This window comes from Pituophis catenifer, unplaced genomic scaffold (genome assembly GCF_029215685.1).
Source record: "Pituophis catenifer annectens isolate HBS135680 unplaced genomic scaffold, rPitCat1.0.hap2 SCAF_7, whole genome shotgun sequence".
NCBI lineage: Eukaryota > Metazoa > Chordata > Lepidosauria > Squamata > Colubridae > Pituophis > Pituophis catenifer.
The window spans coordinates 54143687-54161248 of NW_027256887.1; the positions used below are offsets into that span (position 1 = coordinate 54143687).

At 35.7% G+C, this 17562-nt stretch overlaps 2 protein-coding genes across 5 annotated transcripts in view; one reads left to right on the plus strand and one right to left on the minus strand.

Moving 5' to 3' along the window:
• UBE2N (ubiquitin conjugating enzyme E2 N) overlaps positions 1-17562 on the minus strand; it is a 41973-nt gene that overhangs the window by 18412 nt on the left and 5999 nt on the right. The gene's annotated exons all lie outside the window — the stretch shown is intronic.
• Positions 2400-12121, plus strand: MRPL42 (mitochondrial ribosomal protein L42). Of its 4 annotated transcripts, XM_070947262.1 has the most exons (7): positions 2416-2432; positions 3909-3969; positions 4746-4817; positions 6579-6657; positions 7873-7957; positions 8876-9036; positions 11739-12121. In XM_070947262.1, the coding sequence occupies exons 3-7, from the start codon at positions 4751-4753 to the stop codon at positions 11782-11784; spliced, it is 438 nt and encodes a 145-aa protein (XP_070803363.1). In that variant the 5' UTR covers positions 2416-2432; positions 3909-3969; positions 4746-4750; the 3' UTR covers positions 11785-12121. The 4 variants fall into 4 exon arrangements, with proteins under 4 accessions (XP_070803364.1, XP_070803366.1, XP_070803363.1 ...); XM_070947263.1 differs by lacking the exon at positions 3909-3969 and having other exon boundaries at positions 2400-2432; XM_070947265.1 differs by lacking the exon at positions 3909-3969 and having other exon boundaries at positions 2403-2432; positions 6594-6657.

Genomic DNA, 17562 nt, shown 5'->3' on the forward strand with positions numbered 1-17562 from the left:
TGAGTTTATGTCTTTAGAAACATGTTTCTCCTTTAGGGAAAATATAATATTCTGCCTTTTTAATATCACCTAGAATATTTCATTCTTCTAGGAGATGGGTGGGTGCTAACTTCCTACACTTGCATGTCACCAATATCAATTACCCTGCATCAACATTCATGGGCCACTCTCACAGAGAGGTAGCCAGTGAAGTCTGACTGAAGGGGCCTATTTAACAGAACAGTTGGAAGGGACCTTGAAGGTCTTCTGGTCCAATCCCCTGCTCAGGCAGGAAACCCTATACCATTTCAGACAAATGGTTATCCAATCTCTTCTTTAAAACTTCCACTGTTGAAGCATTCACAACTTCTGGAGGCAAGTTGTTCCACTGATTAATTGTTCTCACTGCCAGGAAATTTCTAGGTTGCTTCTCTCTTTGATTAGTTTCTATCCATTGCTTCTTGTCCTGCCTTCAGGAGAATAGCTTGACTCCCTCTTCTTTACGGTACTATTTCTCCATCCCTATGGACATCCTGTTACCCTCTTTTGATTGTTTCAGCCTACCATAGATGATTTCTGGTAATTCTAAATTCTAAAACAGGTTGTCTCCATATCTTTCCTCACTGTGTTAAATATTTTTTTGGTCTATGTTTACATATTATAGTAGTATTGCTTTTATTCTGGGCTTCTGTTAGGAAGATACAACAATGACACTGCAGGGAAGTGTGCTGAGCAAGACTTTTTGGAAGCTCATCCACAATACTGGATGTGCCATTTCCCAACTTATTTCTCCTCCCATCTCCTCCCATCTAGTACTGCCTCTTTCTTTTCCTTTTACACCACAGTTTCTGAATGTTATCCTTCCATTCTTATATCTGAGTGCACTGGAATATTAAGTCTGTATTTTGGCAAATAAATCTGAAACCAGCCAACCATTTCAGCCACTGAGTATTTTTAAGGAACAAAATATTAGTGGTTCTGAATTTGGAGGACTTTTTCATTGTGGATCCTAGGATGTTCACCTATGATCCAACAGATCACAAAACAGACTTAAATTAAATGAACCTTGTCGCCTACATCGATTTTCAGGCTCTAAGTTTTCCCAAACTAAGATGCTAAGAATGGATCTTGCAGATGCCTAGAATTTATATATTTTACAATTGCACCATGTCTTTCTCCAAATGTAGAAACACAAGTCAAGAAATTGACTTACACTTTACCTACCAGGGTAGAAGGGCTTTAAGCCCATCAAATATATTTTTGTTTAAGTTAGAGCCTCCAGCCAAAACCAGTTATAGAATTATCTACTTGGAATTAAAGAACAAGCAGTTAGATCTGAACACAAGCATGTGTTATTGCTTTGTATTACATTGACTTGAGCTCACACTTACAAACATTTGTTTCTAGGACCCAGTTATTTAGTGCTTCCCTCCCCCCCATTCCAGCAGAATTTGGGTGGAAAATATCACTTGCTGATTTCACACATAGAATTAAACAGTGTTAAATGGTTCAGTAAATCATAGTTGATCTAGTTTACACACAATTACCTCAATTTAGCCATTACAATTTTAGTCTATATTATTCTAGCAATTCAAATTATACTGTTAATATATTCAGTAAATTGTTATCCTGAATTAGTATCTTCATAATCATAAGTTTATTTGTCAAGCATATATAAGATAGCAGGTAAAAGTATAAACATAATTTGAATACATGAAAAGAGTAAGTAAAAAGGAATATTAGGACAGGGACGGTAGGCACGCTGGTGCGCTTATGCACGCCCCTTACAGACCTCTTAGGCATGGGGTGAGGTCAACAGTAGACAGTTTAAGGTTAAAGTTTTGGAGGTTTGGGGAAGAAACAAGAGAGTCAGGTAGTGCATTCCAGGCATTGACCACTCTGTTACTGAAGTCATATTTTCTGCAATCGAGTTTGGAACGGTTTACCTTGAGTTTGTATCTATTATTTGCTCGTGTATTGTTGTGGTTGAAGCTGAAGTAGTCACTGACAGGAAGGACATTGTGGCAGATAATTATGTGACTATAACCATGATTTTCTATTATTACTGTCAAATAACTACAAATCAGACACTTCAGCGGTATACTAGAACTACCCTACTTTCTGAAGTTGTCCAGAGTTTCAGGTAGGAATCATTCCCAGTCCTACCCAATGTCACGCGAGATTGGACTGTTCTATTTTCACACACCATGCCACGCAAACCAGACTATGATTATGAAAGAAGGAAGGAAAGTTTGCGCTGATAAACTATGAAAACGAAACTAATCGGAAAGACTCCTGTGCTAAGATCTATCATTACACACTCGGATGCTACCAATTGGACAGTCTTCTCATCCGAACTACATTTCCCAATGTCCTTTGGTGAATCTTGAGGGGTTCCCGGAAGTTGTTCCGAGAATTCGTCTATGTCATAGAGATCCGGTGTCCTCTGTTTGGTAAGCTTTTCTGCGTTATTTCTTTTCGCTGGATTAGACTTTTGGCTGTCTGGTCACGTCCTCTTGTCCTGTCGCAAAAGTTCCGCCCTCATATAGAAACTTTAGCTTATGCCGTTTAAATAGTGTAGTTGGGCACTTCTGGTATCTGATATTCTCCACGTGTTAGACTGCAGCTTCCACTCTTCTCATCCTAGTTGAATCTCCCATTCTATGGCGCTCGTAGTCCAACACAATTTACCACTCAGAGTCGCTGGGAGTCGAGCGGCATATAAATTAAATGATTAATTAGCACAAAATTTGGTGACTAAATTAGGTCATTTTTTTTACCCCAAATGATTGGTAAATACTAACTAGAATCAAGTAAAATCAGTAAAATGAGAGCAATAACTCCTAGCAGACAGGTCGTTATTTCTGCCTTCTCTGTTGTGTAAGCCAACTTCTTATAAAGACTAATTGCATAGGAATTTACAATATGTAGGTTATTATCGTAGACTTAACTGAATTTAAATATCATTTTAAGTGTAACACCATTACAACCCTATAATTCATAATATACCTGTTTGTGAATTTAATGGTTTAATTCTAAACCAGTTCATAGTATATGAGAATTTCAAATGATACTACTCTCCAAGCTAAATGGATGGCAATAAGAGTCAGAATTTTTACATTTCCCACAGATACTATATGGAACTATCTTCCTAAAATATTTGCCTAATGACGCTTTTTTCTCTTTTCAGTGTTGGCTTAAAATCCTTTTTTTTAAAAAAAAAACATGTCTATTTTAAAATACTAAAGTAGCATTTTAACTTTTATTATTTGTTCATGCATTATATTAATAATATTAGTTTGTTTAAATAACTTTAAAAGCCATATTGGAATAAAGATGCAGAGAGAGCCAGTTGTGTAGCTGGACTGTTAACAGCTTCTAGTCCTCCCCTCTGCCAGCTTCTAGTCCTCCCCTAGGCATGGCAACCAGTTGAATGACTTTGGGCCAGTCATCTCCTGTCAGCCTAATTAACAATGACAAGCTGGCTGAAAAACAAAACCCCATGTCACACCATGCATTGACAAGAATTAGGCAATGTAAAACAAGTGCATCCTGCAAATAACTGGGACAAATACTAAGAACAACAAGGGTGAATGTGCAGGAATTGAGAGGGTGGTGATAGAAATACGTTGAAAAGCAGTCAAGTTGTGTTAATTCTGCTTAACTTTGGGGTTGGTGAAAGACTACTAGAGACTTGAGCACTCATTTAAAGCCACACCATGGCATCAATAGCTGTTGCATTCAAGTAATATTTTGATAAAGAACAGATTTGTTATTAATATCTTCTGCCTATTATTTTCTTTTTTAACTTTTCTTTTATAGTTTGGCCTAGTAGTTAAGATACTAGCCTTGAAAAGGGGGAGAGTGTCCCACTTTAGCCATTAAAGCCGATTTGGTTACTTTAGACCAATCGTTCTTTCTCAGCACAGGTGGAACCACATAGGGTCATTGTTGTGAGGAAAATAAGAGGAGGAAGGAGTACTGTATTAGGTATGTTCACCACCTTGAATTATTTATAAACATAAAGATAGAATTAAATAAAATAAAAATCATTTTAATGCTTTTTAATAATTATTATATAATGGTTTTAGATGATGTATAGATATATAGATTATATATTCACTGTTTTACTGGATTCTTGTATGCAGTCACTTTTCATGAGATGAACAGATATATAAATTTGATTAATAAAAGTTAAATTTATATGATAGGCATACAAATACTGCTATACTAAATGAGGGACAATTTTTGACTGTTCATTACAAAAAGACTAAATAGAACTGTTTAAAATTAAGGGGAAAACAGTTATTGCGTGCTTTATATAACTTGGTTTCTCCTTATTTTTGCAATATCCTAATTCTACCTTGGAAATGTGCGGCTTTCAAGCAGTGCTTCTCAGCTATGGCAATTTCCAGGTATGTGGACTTCAGATCCAACATTCCATAATCAATATGGCCATTGATGGTAATTCTGGGAACTGAAGTCCACATACCTGGAAATTTTTAAGGTTGGTTTAGAGGACTATGACTAATGAAATAATCAATAATGACTGTGAATATGAAGAAGTTCCCACCTATGAAATTAAAATAATGAATTCTCAGGCAGTGATTACACTTTGTATTGTTAATTGCTCCCTAGTAATGCATGGAACAGCTGTTGAAATACTGGAGTAATTGTTATTGACTTAACATATTTAAGCTAATGAGCTAACTTTCAAACAAGAATGAAACCTGAATTGATTTCTCCAAATTCCACTCTTTGACCAGCTACCATGGCCACAGCCTCAAGGAAGTCTGTTTTGCATTTGGCAACTTTCATCAGGAAGCCTTTGCTAACTGGTAAGCACTGTGCATTCTCTGTGTTACTAGCTAATTGGATACTAGAATACTGCTTCTTTGTGGCCAGGAGAGTAGTGACCTTACATTAGAAATCAACAGCCCATTTCAATCTTTCTGAAAAAATGAACATTATGTCAGATATTGGCCATCTGATAATCCTCCATGTGGTGGCCTTCCTTTGCTCAAGAGACAAGGATGTTGTCACCATAAAGCTATGTTACTTGGCTTGGGTAGGAACAGAAAGAATTGACTTCAATGTAAAATTGATTAAGCCCTTTTCTATTCAGTAATAGTATTCAGTTTATGCAAGAAGAAACAGTTCTATTTTTCTGATCTTTGCTTGGTTGTCAATGTCTTTACAGGTAGTCCTTGACTTATGACCATTCACTTAACAACTGTTTATGTTGTCAACATAACAAAAGTTATGACAGTACTAAAATAAGTGACTTACAATCATCACAATCTCCCTGTGGTCACATGATCAACCTTTGGGCATTTGGGAAGTGGCACATATTTATGAGGCTTTCAGTGTCTCATGGTTACATGATTACCACTTGCAACTTTCCCATGGGATTTCCACAAGTAAAATCAATAGGACAAAGCCAAATTTGCTTAACAACTGCATGATTCCCTTAATGACCATGGGCTAAAAAGGTAAAACTGTGTAAGATTCATTTAACAACCACTTTACTTAGCAACAGAATTTCCAGTGTTAGTTGTGATTGTAAATTGACTACCTACTGTATATTCATGGATAAGGAAATATAATGGTATTTTGAGTGATAAGAAATATAAATTCCCAGGAGGAACAAATAATGCAGCTTCACTGGCAACTGTGGGGATAGCAGATGAGCAGAAAAAGAACTTTGTTGGCAGGGGTGAAATGTAAAATTTGTTACTACGGATTCTGTGGGCATGGCTTGGTGTGTGTGTGTGTGGGGGGGGGGGTAATGTGACTGGGTGGGCGTGGCCAACTTTTTTTATTTTAACTTTTCAAAGCATTTTTTTCTGCAAATGCAAAAAAATGCTTTGAAAAGCCTCTGCCGATCAGGAACACAGCTAGGATCATCAGAGCCTTTTCAAAGCATTTTTTTAACCACCTCTTCCACTGAAGAGGTTGCAGAAAAAAATGCTTTAAAAGTCTCTGAGATCCCAGCTGAGCCGCGCGATCATCAGAGGCTTTTTTTTTTACTTTTAAAAGCATTTTTTCGGCAGAAGTTGTAGAAAAAATGCTTTTAAAAGTAAAAAAAAAAAAAGCCTCTGATGATCGTGCGGCTCAGCTGGGCATGGTGGGGGGGGGCGCGCACAGGGATTTTTGCTACTGGTTCTCCGAACCACCCGCCGCAATCCCTACCGGATCGGGCTTGGATTTCCAATGTATGTAGTCTTGCCTTAAATGTCCATGAACATTTATATCCCTTCCCCATCTCACCCTTTTCTGTATGTTCTAAATCAGCCCTCCTCAGTTCCCATTATTCTAAGGTACCAAAACTGAGGATTATAAGAATTCTAATCCAAAATATTGGAGAACACCAAGTTGGATAAAACTGCCCTATAGAAGTCCTTTTGCTTTTTCTTTCAAAGTTGCAATTTGATTTAAAGTTTTGAACAGTGAAACAACTGGATTTATGCTAGAGTGAAAACCCCTAAATTTATCATCAACCCCTAGATTAGCACTACAATATATAACCTTGGTGGTATTTTCATTCCCACAGTGTTAAGAGACTGACAGTCTGGTGTGTATTCTGTTATACTATTTAGCTCCTGTATTTGCAGATGCAGCAGTATTTCATGCCTGTCCCAAATCTACATATTCACCACTTCCTGATGACTATAACTGGCAAGTATTAACTATTCTACATGTTATCACTATTAATTTACAAAGACTGTTAGATGCTAATGTTTGTACTGAATGGGCTGGTAATTGAGTTTCATACGGTGTGCCATCACAATATCCCCAGTACACTGCAACTCCCTTGTCTTATGTGTGGGTTGAAGACAAATGCAAAAACTGGTGTGTACCTTTGTTTTAAACTAACCAGCCTGATACATTGATTAGGTTTAACTAATTAATAATGTATATTATTTTAATTTCTAAACAGATAAGAATAGCAGCTTTTTCATAAAGGTTATTTAAACAGTGAAATAACTATCGACTAGGACTGCAAATCCTGCAAAAGAATTATTCACAATATGTGGAAGAGCATACAAAGCACATGTCTTTTTTTTGTTGTTCTGTAAACTGCTTCAGCTGTTTCTACATGTATACTGTTATTTAATTATGAAAGAGAGGTGCTATTTGCAGAGTTTCTAGAAGTTGGTTCACAAAAATATTCTCTAGCCTTTCTGCAAATTTATATATTAGGGACAGAATATAAACAGGCCTGATAGAGCCAGTATGGTCCAGTTTGCAAGCTAACATACTATTACCCTATCTCCTAAACTGAAATATACTATATATTGTTCTGAAGCAACTCAGAGTGCTGGGAAACTTGGCTAGAAAACTGACACAAGTGCCAAAAAATACACAATATACACAATTGATCTCCATTTTTAGTTATATTACTGTAGAAGTACCAAATACTTACTTTCATTAAGTTTTCAAAGAAATATTGAATCATCTTGTTCTTTGTGTTATTTCCATCATATTGCGGGGTACACAATTTTGCATTTACCCACCACTTTGTCTGCAGCATCAGTGGGGCATATGCCTCTGGCTATCATGTAGGCAGTTCATCCGTCCCACAGAAATATTGAATATGGGCGTTTAAAATTTTGTTGTCTTTAGATTACAAATACCAGTTTTAGCTCCTATGCAGTTTATGTATTGCATGTTTGCTTGTTTGGTTTTTTTATGTTTATTAAAATACTTTGTTATTGAATATATTTTGGCAATTTTTAATCTTGTGTCTTTTAGTTAAATATTTTACAGTTTATGGGTGTCATTCAAAATAATTACTGTTTAGTATATTTTCCATAAATTTTAATTAAAGCATTATCTCCAATGCCATCTTCTTAAAATGGCAGGAATGTTGACGTCTGCTTTATTTTCTAGCAAAGTTGAACTTGCTATGACATCAGATGGAAAGACAATTGTTTGCTATCACCCTTCAGTGGATATTCCATATGAACATACAAAAGTAAGTTACTGAAAATTGTATCTTCCTGAAAATTGTTACTAGGCCTAGGTAATCTTCCTCATATATATGTTGTTGGGTATTATACCATAATATAAATGTGATTTACAAGGTAAGATCATAAAAGGTAAATACAGGAGGTAGCAAAATTACATTAATGGATTACCTCAGATACTTTGAGCTACCTTCAAATAGATGACAAAAATACATTCAGGTCACATAATGGGAAAATGGTGTCCTGGTAATCTCAGTACTATTTAGAAGAAGTACAATATTGACTGTAACCTTAAATATTGTTGAGGATCATTTTAAAGGTATAAATGCTTTCATTGATTATGGATTACCTAGAGTACAGTTGTAGAAGCTCCCTCTCTAAAGTTTGGAGTCAGTGATTCTAATATTGGTTGGAATAACATTTAGACAATACTTTTATTTCACACACAGTTATCTTATGAATTCAGTGCCACAAAATATGTAATTATTGACTATCATAGATTAAAGGGAGTAGGCAAGGACGATAAGCAAGTCTTCCAGATTTAAAAGCAGCATATCGCTGGATATACGTGGTTATGGAGGGAAACAGTGAGAAAGTCAGCACTGTCTTTATGCTTTGCAGGTAAACCTCCTGGAGAAATATGGCTGCCTGTTGATGGAAACAGGATGCTAGGCTAACTATACACACTAAGAAAAGTCTTGTAAAAAGTCCTTGTATTAAGATCTTATTAGAAATGCTTTTTACAAAACTTTCCTTGGTGTATTAGTATTAATAGTTTTGCTGTCTTGTATTCCTAGCCTCTATTAACTGTACTACAGTCAAATAGTGCCAGCTCATCTAGATGTGTAGTGTTAGTAAATGGAATCTTTTTGGAGAAATAAACTTTTAGTTGTATTTCTTAATTTGGATAACATATACTTTGACAGCCCATTCCACAACTAGACCCTGTGACCTATAAAGAAGAAACACATGAACAAGTCCTGAAATCTAAATTAGAAGAAAAGGAAGTCTACAAGGATGAGCCCACAATTGAGGCACTTAGTAAAATGTTTTACACAACCAAACATCGCTGGTATCCTGTAGGACAGTAAGTATTTCTGAAGGTATCAATTGTAAAATTAAAATGGGATGAATTACAATACTTCAGGTTCTTTCCTGGTGCATAACTCAGTTGAACTGCATCACAGATTTGGTCTGCATTTATTGACTTATTAGGGTTCAAGGATTCAACCCTTAGGTTTATACATTCTATGGAAATGATAGAGAAGAAGTGTTTGGAGTTTGCATGGGTAGAGTGTTTCTCTCCTACTCATTAAGGCAGCCAGATTTTTTTTTTCTGTGTGAGCCTGGAACACACACAGCACTCATAGTTCCTCACATTTCTGTCCTTCTGATTACCCTATAGGTAAATTAAGGAGGTTGAATGAGTTTCCATGGCTGAGGGTGAATCTGAACTATTTCTATGGTCTTAGTCCAGCACCTTAACCACTGCACCAAAACTGAAAATAACTGCATATGCATCTTGGATGAAAAGTACACTACATTGGCTCAAGAAATGTTCTTACCAAATGTCTAAATGCTGAAGAAAATTGGGAACATGTTATGCTGAGTAAACATTTTTATCAGCAGTACTTCTGACATTTAGATTCAAGACTTAATTAACTCTTTTTAGAAGTTAAACCAGTGGTGAAATGTAAAATTTGTTACTACCGGTTCTGTGGGCATGGCTTGGTGGTGGTGGGCTAATGTGACTGGGTGGGCGTGGCCAACTTTTTTTTTTTTAAGCATTTTTTCTACAACCTCTTCATCTGAAGAGATTGCAGGAAAAAATGCTTTTAAAAGCCTTTGATGATCAGGCAACTCAGCTGGGATCATCAGAGGCTTTTAAAAGCATTTTTTTCTACAACATCTTCGGTCAAAAAGGTTATAGAAAAAATGCTTTTAAAAGCCTCTGACAATCCCAGCTGAGCCGCGTGATCATCAGAGGCTTTTTTGTTTTACTTTTAAAAGCATTTTTCGGCCAAAGAGGTTGTAGAAAAAATGTTTTTAAAAGTAAAAGTAAAAAAGTAAAAAAAACTGGGAGCATTTCACCCCTGAGTTAAACCATGCCATTTGTTGCTCTTTCTTCTAATTCAAAGGTGTTTTTTTTTTTTTTTTTTAAAGGTACAAAATTATTTGCCTTTACTAAAGCCGTGTACCTTTCTTTGGATTCAGAAAGTCTGGCTACTGTTCTGCATTTTCTAAAATGTAGGAGGACTGTGTTGTGCAAATACTTTGCTTTTTATTTCTTTTCAGATCTTGGAATTCTCTTAGGAATGTGATAACCTCATAGAAAATGTGCATGCAGTTCTTTTCTTCCTAAGAGTTACATTTGCCTAGGAATAGCTTCACTAGCAAATTTTGTGAGAAATATATTCTGGAGAATGTTTAGTTTTACATCTAAAGTTCCAGACTGGAACTAAGAATAAATATTTATGATTTATTGCTTAGTGGACCATTTTGCTCCATAAGCCACTGGGTCAATAAATACCCGTCGATGAAATTGCTTCCCAGTGGAAGTAATGAAAAAGTATCGTGTGACTAGGGCCTGTACTTCCTTGAGAGGTTGATACATCTGTAACCCAGTTGATGTGCGTCAGATGCATTCTAAATGTCTTGGTGTCAATCAGTGGTGGGTTGCCCCTGGTTCGCACCGGTTCTATAGAACCGGTACTAAAACCGGCGGGAGGCTCTGCCCACCGACCCCGACATCACCAAAATGCTTCTGCGCTTGCGCAGAAGAGCACGCTCGCTTCGCTCACGTGCGCGCACAGCCCCGTTGCAAACTGGTAGTAAAGGTAAGTAGAACCCACCCCTGGTGTCAATCATATGCTCTTAAAGCAATATACAGTTTTAGATGAGACACAGTTTGAGGAAGTTTTAGGTGTGTCATGGATTTCTATTGTGTGCAAGAAAGATCAAGAAGGTACTGAATAGGATGTATTCATATTGTACTTTTATGCTTAGAATGAGCAAGGTTCCTGTCAGGCCCTCAGAATTTAAAAAAAGACACTTGATTCATCAAGCAGATTTCTTTATTATTCACTACCTCTAGACAGAATCTTGCCAAACTAAAGCACTGTGCTATACAAACCTATACTCTGGGAACTATTAGGAGGGGCTCTCTTCATTCTCTTTCTCTCACCAAACTATCTGAATTGAGTTGTCTCTTAACTCCTTTGGAATGCACAGCCTCCCTTGTAGGACTCTGGATCGGTACAATCCACTACAATTCCCTTTGAATTTGGTACCACAGCTTTTTTTAAAAAAAAAACTAATTTAGTATTGACATGGAAGTCTAACTTTAACAACATAACCAGAAAGACAGATAACAGAATTCCATTATCTAGAAAGTCTAGAAATAACTAGGAAAATCTGGTTCCTTTTTTCCTACCAGAAATTTAGGTGAAAGTAGGAATAGTGCTGGGTACGCTTTGGTGAACCTCTGCCCCTGTGAATGTTCCAAGCAGTGTTCAGATTTTAAAAATATTTTGAATCCTTCTACAGCTGGGAGTTACTTTTGCCCTTGAACCAAAACAATAGAAGATTTGTTACATGATTGAAGAAACTGCACAAAACATGGTTTAATTATTGGATAAATAGAACATGTCTACAGTCTTCTTTTATAAAGATAATGTTTTCAAACATAACTGTTAATAACACTCCTAATCTCTTAAAAAACAAGTATTTAAATTACTTGGTGTCTGAGATACTAACTTAATATATCTTCTGGGTTTTTTTCTCATTTAGGTATCACACTAGACGCAAGAAAACCAATACTTCCAAAGACCGATGAAATTGCATTTGTCTTTATCATCATGGAAAACTTTCTGTAGTTGGAGTATTCATTTCTAACTAAATCCTTGTCAATTTCTGTAGATAATTTGTAGAATCAAGGGATTCTGATTTGTAAAATCTTAAGGATATTCAAAATAGAAGTTTTATTCCCAAATATTGCTAGCTGAGTTGAATTGGTATGTGAACCACCAGAGGGCACTACTGTACAAGAATTTAGATTTACTATACTTTTTTGAGGGGGGAGGAATCTGTGGGTGTGGGCATGTAAGAGAATATGTTAACAATATGCAGCCAAAATCAGAATAAAAACTAAATAATAAACTTTATGAAAAGTATCTTGAGGACCTTTGTTTCTTCTTACCCCATTGAAAATTATTTTCTGTTCCTATAAAAATAATGACCAGAGTTTCTATTCCAGAAACTTCTGTAAGATTGTCAGAATCAAAATGACAAAAAACAATTATACAGTATAAATGTAGCCTGCTATGGACCACACATAGGATTTGGTCCACAGAGTGTAAAAACTAACACAAATTAAAAGAATAGAAAGAAAGTACAAGTGCAGAAAATGACATCACAAGAATAAACATTTTACTAACTTATTATCTCTTAAAATACAAATGATCTTTTTCCATATCCCGTCCCTTACCTATATACAAATCCATAAAGCACCATCATTACACTCCTGGTGTCAGCCAAAGTCCATGTTTGTCCCTTGACAAGAGATCCTTCAAAACTTTAACAAGCGTCTTTTGTAAACTCAATATAGGAAAATTACCTATATTGGTTTATTATTTCTATTTTGGTTTATTATTTCTATATCCTTTTAATTATTAAAACAGCTGGTTTCTTTTATAGGTCTAAAGTAATATATTTTTACATCTTGTTCTTGTAGCCCATCATTTGAAAATCCACTTTCAACTCTGTCAGGCAGAACTTGTTCTTCCATAACATCTTTTAAGTACAGTCTCTCAAACGTCTCTGTTGACAGTATTAACATCAGAATCCTTTTTTCCCCCAAAAAAATACCTTCAATATGTCCAATGTTAGAATATTTTGTTCCATTCTGTAATTCTAGTCAAGTTCATGTCTTCTTGTCTTTTCATTGTAATCTTTGAGTTCCTTGTGTCCAATTTTTAAAATCTTATTCTATTTTTTTTTAAAATCAGGCATTTTTCCACAGGAAGAGTTCTTTACAATTCCAAAATCTTATTTCAAATTCATCTGGACTTTAGTCCATTTGTAACTTTCTAAAATTTTAATCACCCTTTTCCTGCTTATTCAAAAATTTTTGAAGTTAGTAGTTAAAACTTTCTTTTGCTAAAGATTGAAGGGAAACTCACTGCATGCTGTCAAAGTCATCAATACAAAGATTTCTAATAGTTGAAAACTTCTTTGAGCCTAATTATAGCTTATTTCCATGATTAATTAAACTATGGATAAATGAGAGGTAAACCCAACCTAAAAATCAGATGAAAGAATGAAAAATACATTATTAGAAGCACAGGAAACAATGTTATTAGCTTTGTAGTTTTGAGGTCAGCTATGCAGATTTATTTTGGAGGAATTAGGATGTTCAGCTCATGTTTATTTCTAAGCCCAGCATAGTGTCAGCATACTATGAAAATGTGAAATGCCCCAAGAGCTGCCCCTTAAATGTACAGGTAATTCTCAATTTATGACCACAATCAAGCCCAAAATTTCTGTTGCTAAACAAGACATTTATTAAGTGACTTTTGCCCATTTTACAATCTTTCTTGCCATAGTTGTTAAGTGAATCACTGCAGTTGATAAGTTAGTAACCTGGTTGTTGAGTAAATCTGGCTTCCCCATTGACTTTGTTTATCAAAAGTTCACTAAAGATCACATAGCCCTGGGACATTGCAACCATCATAAATATGAACCAGTTGCCAAGCATCCAAATTTTGATCACATGACCACGGGGATGCTGCAACAGTCATAAGTGTGAAAAATGGCGATAAGTCACTTTTTTCAGAGCGGCTGTAATTTTGAATGGTCACTAAACTGTTGTAAATTGAGGATTACCTGTACAGAAAATTGCAAGAGAGATGTTCGTCGTTCAAATAACTCATGAACTCCAGTGGCCTTGCAAGCATTTCTCATGCCCAGAGGGAGGAAGTTCTGGGGGCAGGAGAAAACACAAAACTATTTCTGAGAAAGAAATGATCTGACTTTCAAACACATTTTTCAGGATCTCGGAGCATGTGGAATACTTATCCAGACATCTGCTCCATTAAATTTGGTGCAGCTTGCTTTGGGGTAGACATCTATTTGTCATATGAAAGAAGGCTTTGCACAACTGTGGATCCCACTTCCACTTCCAACTATTCTTCCTATGTTCCTGTTTTGAGCGCGCATGTGAGATTATACCAGGGCTGAAGAAGCTTCATGGATGAAAAGGGAAAGGAAAAGGAAAAACCCCAAGAAAGTCCAGTTGCTTTCTGAAAAGCACCTTTGGGGCAACCATGATCTGGATGACTGAGAATCTCCATAGACATTTACTATACCAGGAATATCCAAAGGGTACAAGGAGCATTCTAATTAAAATGTCCCCATTAGCAGTAATTTTACCTATAACATGAGTTCAAAGTTGACTCTTCCTGAGCTTTAATATTTCTAAACTAAAAATTGACTTGCGGCCATCAGCTTTTACTTTCCAGTGAAGCTCGTGAAGCTGATCTGGGGCTCGGATATTCTTGAAAGTAAAGGTGATGATAGAGATTGGGGCTGAGCTTTGCAGTATGTCAGATTCACTTTTTAGAAAAATTAAAAATACAGAAAGTTGATGTGGAGCCTTGTGGCCCCGAGAGTCATGTTGTAAATTCAAGAATTAACTCATAAATCATGGTTTGCAAACCACATACGGTGGTACTTAAAAGGTTGTAAACCCTTTTGAATTTTCAAGATTTCTGTATAAATACTACCTAACACATGATCTGTTCTTCACATGAGTCCCAAATGCATCAAAATCATTGTAATAGTTCACTAATGAGAATAGGTCATATTCAAAAAGGCTCACAAACTTTTAAACACTACTGTAGCATGCTAAGCCAAAACTGAATTACCTACATGATCATACAGAATCATGTGAAAAGAGGCTTTGATTATAAGTGTGACTGAGCAAGAAGAGGGTGAGAAAAAAGTAAAGCACCTCTCAATCTAGCATCTGTTTTTCATTAAGCAAAAATATAGGGAGACCGTTATGTAACTTCCTACTTGACTGTCTCTTAACTCCTAATTTGATAGCATGAAGTCTCAAAATAGCTTATATACTAAGCAACTTGTCAAAACACAAAATATCATTACATAATCATTATAAGATGATCCTTGCATAACACCTGTGCCAACAGGGAAAAGACAGCAAAGCCAGAAAAACAAAATGCTAAAGTCATCCATCATCCACATCCATCACCCACAAGAAATACACTTTGCCAACCTCTTTCAGTCCAAAAGCTATTTGCACTCTCTTATACTAACACAGGAACATGCTTTCAAATAATCTGATTTTGTGAACTAGGAAAAAAAAACCTATGGAAAAAACCCTAGCTCTTTAGTACAGGTTTTCCTGGAAAACAAGAGAAACCTAAACCCATGCAGCTGGACTTATATTAAAAACATACTTCAACGGCAGAGTGTAATTGAATGCAACAGAGATTCCAAGAGCAGTCCCTGCTGAGAGATGAGAAAAAATCCCCTCCAGAATGCTGAAGAACCACTGCTATTCAATGGTTGGTTTTTCTCATTGTCCTAAACCAGAATGTATTACATGAACATAATCATTGCTTAAGTATACATACAATCATTAGCAGCATATGTGAAACTTCTTGCAGTCCATGCTGCAGACTGTATCTAACAGCTTCATTCCTATTTGAATTGATGTAAAATAAGTGATAAACCCTGCAGCAGATTGGTCAAAATAACTTTTAATCTCCTATGTACTTATCTGGTAGTCAATTGCACTGATTCACCCATCTTTCCTTTTTAAGAAATCAAATATAAAATTGGATTCTGTCTTTTAGTACGGGAAATAATATAACCATCAAAGGAATTTTTAAGAATGCACCAAAATGCTAGTTTTTCTCACATTAAATTATTACAAAGATAAACGAAACACACCTTTCTTCATACACCAGAGTGCATACAAATAATGTAAAAGGCTTAGCGAATCTCCTTGTCAGTTCCATTTTCTGAAGCATATCTACAATTGTTTGCCATAATTTGCAAGAAGCTTAAACCTGATTTTCCTGTTTCTCAATTCAGAGAAAAGACTGTTTATTCTAAGAAGAGGACAAGATGTAAATAAAATGAAATCACTTCTATGCTGTAATTAGCAGCTAGGAAGAATTGGACATAGTAATGCAGTTCTTGATACAATTATACATTATTTGTGTGTCTGTATGGATTGTCTATCCATGGATTAAATAAAAATCAATCAACAGAAACTCAAACCACTACATCCACAAGTACTATTGGCGGGTGTTATAATTCATCTGAACACACTATAGAGATTGTGCTACATTCTCCCTGAAAAAGTAAGATTACACAGAATGTGTAGGTTGTTCTTAGGCATGAAGTGTTAGTTGCTACTGTAGGCTGGTGTACCATAAACTACAATTTACATATTAAATTACTGAAATGTGTCCAGTGAAAGGCTGCTTTTCAAAATGATTTGTGAACAATAATTAGTTGAAGACCCATGTATGCATTTGTTTGAAATAGAATTGGGCACTTTTATCCAATTGTGCTTCAGCATTTATAACTGCACAAGTTCTTCATTATGGCTGAATTGGTAGCAGTACATAGCTAATCTTGACAGAGTTACCCCCACAAAAAAAAAATAAAAAAAATGTAAGCAGAATCAGATCTACTTAGTACAGTATTTGAACTGGCAACTGCTAGGTAATCTCAGAACTCTAGGCTAAATTAAGAAGGCAAAAACAAACAAACAAACAAACAAGTAAAACAAAAAAGCACCCTGGAAAAAAACCGTGGCAAAGATTTTCCATATTACCGCCAAAATTACATGGATATGTGCATGTCTCAGCTAGAGGGAATTTATTTTACTTTGTCATCGCAAAGTACAGCTTTCCCCCCTGTCTTTCACCATTAGTATCATTGATTACTCTGATAAGATCAGAACTGCAAAATCCTAATGCAAACTAAAGAGGATTGGATAAAAAAGATCAGCAAAAGCCAACACTTTCCAAAGTTTCCTGAAGTTTTAATTTGCTAAATATTTCAGCTACTTACTTGATTTATATTCCTTTCTGGTTGGAAAAGTCCCTGAAAAGACCAAAAAGACAACGCCCCTTATGTCTATCTATGATTTTTTTTTTTTTAGCTGCTACTACTATAATCTATTTCTAAAATCAGTGAATTCACAAGCTGAACAGGGATCTTTCTTCCTTCTAGCTTACCCAACTTCACTGTAATATTTTAAATTAGCATAAAAACTAATTCCAAACTACATGGGTGCCATTATGTAAAACTTGGATCTCAAGAACTATGTTGGCTCATATGGGGAGGGAGTGGCGTGCAAAACACATCCTGAATTCTCAGAATTGCTCAATTTCTGCCTGAATTCTTAGAATTACTACTTTTTTTAAAAAAAATAAGAACTTTCCATCTAGTTGTCAGATATGCATGAAACCCTTATGGAAATATATACTAAAGCGAATATAAAAGTAACTCATTAATTTCCCCAAATATCACAGTTTAGACTTTAAATTAGGATGTTTCAATTTATGTTTGCAGG

What these genes read in the sequence shown, in the direction of transcription:
- MRPL42 (XM_070947263.1), top strand. Translation starts at nt 4,751, where the DNA reads ATGGCCACAGCCTCAAGGAAGTCTGTTTTGCATTTGGCAACTTTCATC. An exon ending in CAGGAAGCCTTTGCTAACTG is followed by an intron (nt 4,818 to 6,578) that starts GTAAGCACTGTG and finishes TATACTATTTAG; the next exon opens with CTCCTGTATTTGCAGATGCA. An exon ending in TTCCATATGAACATACAAAA is followed by an intron (nt 7,958 to 8,875) that starts GTAAGTTACTGA and finishes ATACTTTGACAG; the next exon opens with CCCATTCCACAACTAGACCC.